The 6,462-nt window shown below is 54.7% G+C and overlaps 1 protein-coding gene across 1 annotated transcript in view; it reads right to left on the bottom strand.

The window, feature by feature from the left end:
- Positions 1–5,978, bottom strand: part of THOC5 (THO complex 5) — a gene marked incomplete at its 5' end in the record, with an annotated part of 11,946 nt that extends 5,968 nt beyond the window's left edge. The window contains 8 exons of the mRNA XM_009872765.1: positions 287–327; positions 645–722; positions 1,447–1,579; positions 2,092–2,206; positions 3,726–3,872; positions 4,426–4,523; positions 5,116–5,229; positions 5,835–5,978. Of these exons, the coding sequence (XP_009871067.1) occupies positions 287–327; positions 645–722; positions 1,447–1,579; positions 2,092–2,206; positions 3,726–3,872; positions 4,426–4,523; positions 5,116–5,229; positions 5,835–5,978 (870 nt within the window). The remainder of the gene's footprint in view (positions 1–286; positions 328–644; positions 723–1,446; positions 1,580–2,091; positions 2,207–3,725; positions 3,873–4,425; positions 4,524–5,115; positions 5,230–5,834) is intronic.
- Positions 5,979–6,462: the final 484 nt, after the last annotated feature.

Genomic DNA, 6,462 nt, shown 5'->3' with positions numbered 1-6,462 from the left:
CCCGGCCGGAGGCGATTTATCAAAAGTGGAACAGCTCCAGTTGGAGCGCTGCGAGGCGGCCGCTGCTGCTGGTGGGACATGAGCGCGGTGGGACACGAGCTGGGTGGATTTGTACCCCGGTTCTACTGCATTTGGGACCGAAACTAGAAACAGCACCTCTCTCCTCCCAAGAAACGGCTGGATTTAACCTCAGGGCACCTCCACACATACTCACAGCACATAGGGACCAGCTCCCTGTTTGCCCGTGTTAGGAGAGGACCCAGAAGGCAACAGTGCTACCCCTTACCGTGGTCTGCTCCTCCTCTGCATCGGAATCGCTTTCGTCATCTGTGCAAAGAGAGCGGTGTAAGCAGGGACACCCCGGAGCTCAGCAGCTTTCCCGCAAACAGTGGGACCACCAGCCCTTTACCCGAGATCCACAGCTCCCCTGGACATCACCGGCCTCTGCCAACAGCAGGGCCCTGGCAGGAAGCAGACACACAGGAACTTGTCTTCCCCAGGACTAGGGGTCACTTCGAAAGACATGGGGCTGGGAACCTCTCTCAGGAAGGAGGAGCTGGGGATGGAGTGGATCAGCTGCCAGGGCAGATATCGCACCATTTCAGCAGCTGCTCACTTCTCTACCCAACTCCACCCCAACTCACCCTGCGAGTCCTCAGGTGGCTTGTACAGGGCTTTGGCTTCCTCTACGCTCCCTTCGATGGCCACCACAAGCTTCTTATCTACAGAGGAGACACAAAAACTAAGATATGAGCCCTGCTCCTGTATGGCAAAGGTGGTTAGAAGCAGCCCTGACCCAAAAAATCTCCTCCCTGAGGAAGCTCAAATGAAGATTCAGTGGGGAGAGGTAGTTGTCCTGAGGGTTCTGTGGGGCCACCACAGGGCTGGATCTCCCATGTTAGGATGGGGTCAGAGGAGGGAAAATGCTGAGGTTCGAGGGAACATCCCTAGAAACCATAAAAGGCAAATCTTGTATCAAGAGCCAAGAAGTGAGCTGTGGGGAAGGGTCTCCACGAGGGCAGGCAGAGGTAGCACCTGCTCCAGAGTCACCACCACATACAGGTGGCACAAGGGAGCACCCACCCTGTGGGTGCAGGAGGCTGCATCAGCACCGAGCCAGCTCACAGCCTGCAGGATGTTCCTGCCGACCTTGAGAAGAGGCATGGCAGGGGAGGGAGGGCAGAGGCGGAAAGCGAGCTTCCCAAGCAATTCTTTGAGCAAGGGAGCTGAGCAAACAAAGTTTCAAATGCTGCTGCTGCCTCATTGTGTCAGCCCTGAGGCCACCCCACTGCTCTGGGCTCAGCAGAATGCAGCAGCAGAGTGGATGGGATGAAAAGGACCTCCCTGACGTGTCCTCTAAACAATGCCTTGAGTGAAACTCAGCTCTCAGGGTGCTGCAGCCCCTCCTGACATCACCAAGGATCATGCTCCCCGCTCAGTGCTCACCGCAGGCCTGACCGTAGGCGCTGGCTTGGACGAAGAGAACGTAGAGAGGCGGCGGGAGGTGTCGGGCTGTCTCATACTGTTTGTGCGCCTGGTCGAAAGGCATGAAGAGATACTCCTGGACAGGCAGGGAGGCCTGAAGGAACAAGAGGGTTAAGCTTTGTCACCGGGAATGGAATGGTTCACCCTCCTCCCCTCCTCTCCTTCACCTCAGGCTGAGAAGTGGGAGACTGGAAATCAGCACAGGAGCTGTGGTGCAGGGTTGAACGCAGCCACGGCGAGCCCCCAGGGGAAGGGCTAACAGCTCTCCTTTGCTGGAAAACTTTTGAATCTGAAAATAACCCAGTTCCTTCTCCTGCTTTTTCCTCCCAAGGCAATCAGAAGGGGTTGGAACTGCGTGTTGCTCTCTCGGGAAAGGCCCATTTAAGGACTCCTCCATCCGCAGTTCTGCGGGAATTGCCGCATAAACAAGGAGACTCCGGAGGAGTCGGCATGAGGCAAATCAAGCCCTCGGCCACCTCGACTGGGAGCAAAATGTCTCCAGAGCAGAAGCAGTCCAGGCATTGCACCTCTCTAACGCAGCCCTTGGAAGTGTGACCTCGGCTCAGCCCCAAAGGCATTTCCCTGCTTCCTGCAGAGCTTGAGTACCTGCATGATGCTGTTGAGTCGAGGCTGGAGGCTGCTCAGATACTCCTTCTTCACCTCAATCTCCTTCAGGATCTTCTCCTTGCTGGTCAGGCACTCCTTGTACTTCTCTGCCAGCCTAGGGGTGGAAATTCAGTCAGTGCTACAGCTGCAAAGCCTGACGGGGGCCTGACTGGGACACCAGCTCTCCTGTTCTGGCGCTACAGGAACCAGGAGAGCTCAGACATGGTGACAAACAAAAAGCGCTTAACACCAAGGGCAAGCGAAGGCAGGAAGGGACGGATTAGAGCTGGGAAAAAAAAGACAGAGAGGAAAAGTGGAAGCTCAGCCTCGTGCTGCGCTCTGAGAAGGGACAGCAGCCAGAGTCTTCCTCAGCAGATCTGCTCACACACCAACAGAGCGCTGCTAACCCAGCCAAGGTCCTCAAGAGGCTTTTCCGCTTCATATCACTGGAGTCCCTTCATGTCATGTCAACTCCTTCTTAGTTAACTTCTAGCTGAGGTTTAATACACTAGCAAGTGCTTCTCTAACTGGGTAGAAAGCCCAGGAAAACACGAGTTCACCACAACCCTTTGAGCCCTGGGTACACTCGTGTTTAGGGAGAACATGTTAAATCTCCTTCTCGCTGTTGATTGCAACCTCTCGCCCAGCAGCACTGGGGCAGGCTGGCACCAGAGAGTGCCCAAAGCACTACTGGTGTCTGCTCGAGGCAGCTGCTTTCAGCTGCCACCCTGACAAAGCTGCTGGCTGTTATCAAAGCACAGCAGCAATGCGTTGCGTTTGCTGTTCATGTGGGGCGAGAGCCGAGGGAGCAGCGGAGCCACTCGGCCTGCCTGCATCAGCTGAGGGACCTCGGGGGTCGGAGGAGGTTGAGGAGGTGGCTGCCAGCACCAGAAATCGCAGCTCTGCGAGCTCAGCGCTGTGCGGGCAGCTCCCCACCTCGGCAAGTGTTAGGAGCACAGGCAGGAGGGAACGGCAGCAGCACCGCGTTGACTTCATTTTGCTCCTCGTGCCACGGCTCAGAGATAAAACAGGGATCCTTTGCCCTGCACAGCACATCTTGCAGAGTTCGGTTCAGGATGGAAGCGTGTAACCGTCCATCCTTTGGGATCACCCCCAAAATGGGTGGTATCCCCACTCCCTCCTTTAAGGGCCTCCAAGCAGACACAGGGGAAATGTCAAGCTAAAATATTCATTTTCTTCCCTTGATACCCAAAAAGCCAGCACTCATGTTTGCTGCCTCGCTGAGAGAACAGGGTTTAGCCGGAGAGCCGAGGGGCCTCTGCTGTCAGAGCACAAGGCACAGCCCCAGCCGGGCACAGCGGCTGCAGCTGGCTCATGGCTCCTCTTGCCCTGGTTCAGAGGTTGCTCTGCTCCCCAGGATCTCCAGGGCTCTGGTTCCATGAGGAACATGAAAGAAAACTCCCTGGTTTCTGAAACAACGATCTCACCAAGGCCAGCCCCACGCAAAGAGCGGATCTCCACACCGAGGGCCCAGTTATGCAATAAATCTGTCACTCGCTCTACACCGATTATTTCAAGGTGTTAAAACTGCGACCGCCCGCTTTTGCTCGCTCCGGCGATCCACCAAGATGCCCCTCACAGCTCAGTGCCCGGCCAAGCCATCGCTGACCCACCTCTTGCGCTGCTCCAGCTCCCAGTCCAGACGGGCCAGGGTCTGCTGGTGAGGTTCAGCCAGGGTGATGGCAGGCCGGCTGATTTCGGGAGGGGCCTCTCTGTAAAACTCCTCCAGGCTCACCAGTTCGATCTCCTCGTGTTTTGACCTGCAAGGACAGAAGGATCAGACCAGGGGAGGGTGGGAAACTCTGCAGTAGGGCTGAACTCAATCGTGTCTCACTGGAGAGGGTGAGCTGATGGTCCGTGCCCTGGCTTCGCTCTAATCTTGAGCCACCAGTAGAGAGAAAGGTCTGTGCAGGGTCTCTCCTCTCACAAAGGGACTTTCCTCACACGTTTGAGGTGTCACTCTAAACACAGTCCTCCTGGCAGCAACCCAGAGCGCTGCCCACGCGACAGGCATGAAGGAAAACTTGGCTTTTAGGAGAAAAATCCTGAAATATGGAGGCCAGAGACTCCTTGGAGAGACCAGTGTGGCCACATCTTTGACATTTCCATTTTCCCTCCTCCTGTCGCAACAGATTCCCTCCTCCCCAGCACAAGAACTCTGGAATATCCCAACACTCCCATATAGTGACATCTGGAGCACCCGCTCTCCTCCTGCAGCAGGCTCGGGCAACAGGGCAAGAGATTCCAAATGCCGAGGCCTCCGCCCCACCTCAGAGAGCCCGTCACCTCCCTCTCCTTTCTGGTCAAACTCACTTGAACTCCAGGCACTTGGTGATCTCTTTCTGCAGGTGCATCACCTCATAGAGCAGGTTCTGGAGCTGCAGGTGATACGCATCAACCTTCTGCTTTGCCTGAAACAGAGCCAGAGCAGGGCATCAAGTTTTGTTGCTTTCCTCCCAAAAATCCCACAAGCGAGTCGCCGATGTACACCGCCCTCACCGCACCGGTTGGGGATGGTGAGTTTTAGGGTCTGCAACATTTTCCAAAGGCTGGGGAAGCAGATGCTCATCACCTCAAACTGATTCTGCTCTGGAGGGCAGCACGTTTTGGGGACAAGGCAGAGAAGAGGGCAGAGCTGCTGGGACACACGGCCCTCCAATCCCCTGCCTCAGTTTCCTCAGCGGTACAATGAAAACGGGTGTAGTTCATCAGCTGTGAAAAGCTCTCTGAGATGTCTGGGTGAGGAGCTTTGGGGCTAACTGCTTACAAATTTCTCAGGCCTATGGCACATCCAACTCTTGAGATGGAACTTTTGTCATTCCTTATAATCGCAGCTCCCACTTTATTGTGCCAGTCTCCCGATAAACCTCTAATTAAAAAAACCCCAAACACAGTCTGGCGGGTGTTTAATTGCTGTCCATAAAGAGACCAGGCAGAAACGGCGCTGTCTCTGACCCTGCTAAACGCTGACCTGTGCTCACCAACCCCCTGGCCCCACCATACCTCGTGGGTTTGGTCTCTCCCTTTCTTCAGCCGAATATGAGCCAGCCGGTTGAGCTTCTTCAGGGTCATGAAGTGGACGCAGCTCTGAATGCGCCGCTCGTCTATCTCAGATGCCTGAGTAGCAGAAGAGCGCTGTTTGAAGCAGGACAGACAACCAGAACAGCAAAGCCCCTCTACTGCAGGGACCTCCCGTGAGTCCTGTCACAAAGGGACCTCTGCACTTCACTGAAGAGCCACAGTTAACATTGTCAGGGTTCTCCTGCTGTCCGACTCACAGGTCGCTCCCCGGAAACAACGTGCAGGGGGGTTCTAGGCAAACTCTAGTCATTTTTCTCACTGGTAGGAACAGAGATGTTTGTGTCTGAAGCCACCCAGGATGGTGCAGTCGTAGCACAAGGTTTGCCCAGCCATGGCTGAGGGTGCAGGGCCTCTGTGGGACAGCGAGAGCCTGGCCACCCCCGCTGTGGTCAGGAGGGCTCAGTTCCTCTCCCAGGAACCCCTGACTCACAGGGGCACAAACATGCTTTAGAACTTGGTTTGCATAACGCCTGCTCAGTCAAGACCCAGCTGAACTGTCTTTTACTTTGTCTAAAGGAGGCTGTTCCGTCTGCCTGCCTCTCCCCGGAAAATGGAATGGCTTCTGCTCCCTCTCCTCTCAGATTAAGGAAAGCCATCCAAGAGCAGAACACATTAAACCAAGCACCGATGCTTCTCCTTACGTTGTCCTTGATGCCTCTGCTCTTCAGCTCCTGGATTTCTGCCATGAGCCTCTGAAGCTCTTGGCAAGTCTCTCTGTAGAGTTCGTAGTCTTTGATAGGGTCACGGAGATCCACCTCGCACTCCTCGCTGTAGTACCTAACATCCTGTAAAGGCAGAAAGCACTTTGTACAGCTCGTTCCTTCCACCTTCTCTGGAAAAGGCACTGGGAAACAAACCACTGGGTCTTGATTCCTGGCTCTGTCCGTTAATCCCAAGGAGGCTTTACACATGGGATAGGACTCAGCTCACAATCCTGGATGTGAATATCACCAGGCATTAAAACACCCAGCAAGATCAGGGTGCCTCTTATACAGTTATTAAAAATTCAATCTGGTATCTGTCTTGTACCAGGTATGTCCAAATTAGTACAGGGGATAAACTAGGGAAGGTGATGTCCACTTCAGCCCTAGTCTCTACTTTGGCTGAACCCAGGTTACCCCACTGCTTGTGGGAGTGTTTTAAGGCAACCTGCAAATCCCCACGGGACCTTTCGGCCTTGTGCTGACCCTCCCCTCTTGATTCCTTGAGCACTCTATTTCCTGAAGGAGATGGAAGCAGGTTCAGAAATTCAGATTGTGAGTTTCAGAG

Source organism: Apaloderma vittatum, unplaced genomic scaffold (assembly GCF_000703405.1).
Source record: "Apaloderma vittatum isolate BGI_N311 unplaced genomic scaffold, ASM70340v1 scaffold30127, whole genome shotgun sequence".
NCBI lineage: Eukaryota > Metazoa > Chordata > Aves > Trogoniformes > Trogonidae > Apaloderma > Apaloderma vittatum.
This window is presented reverse-complemented; position numbering and strand designations above follow the sequence as displayed.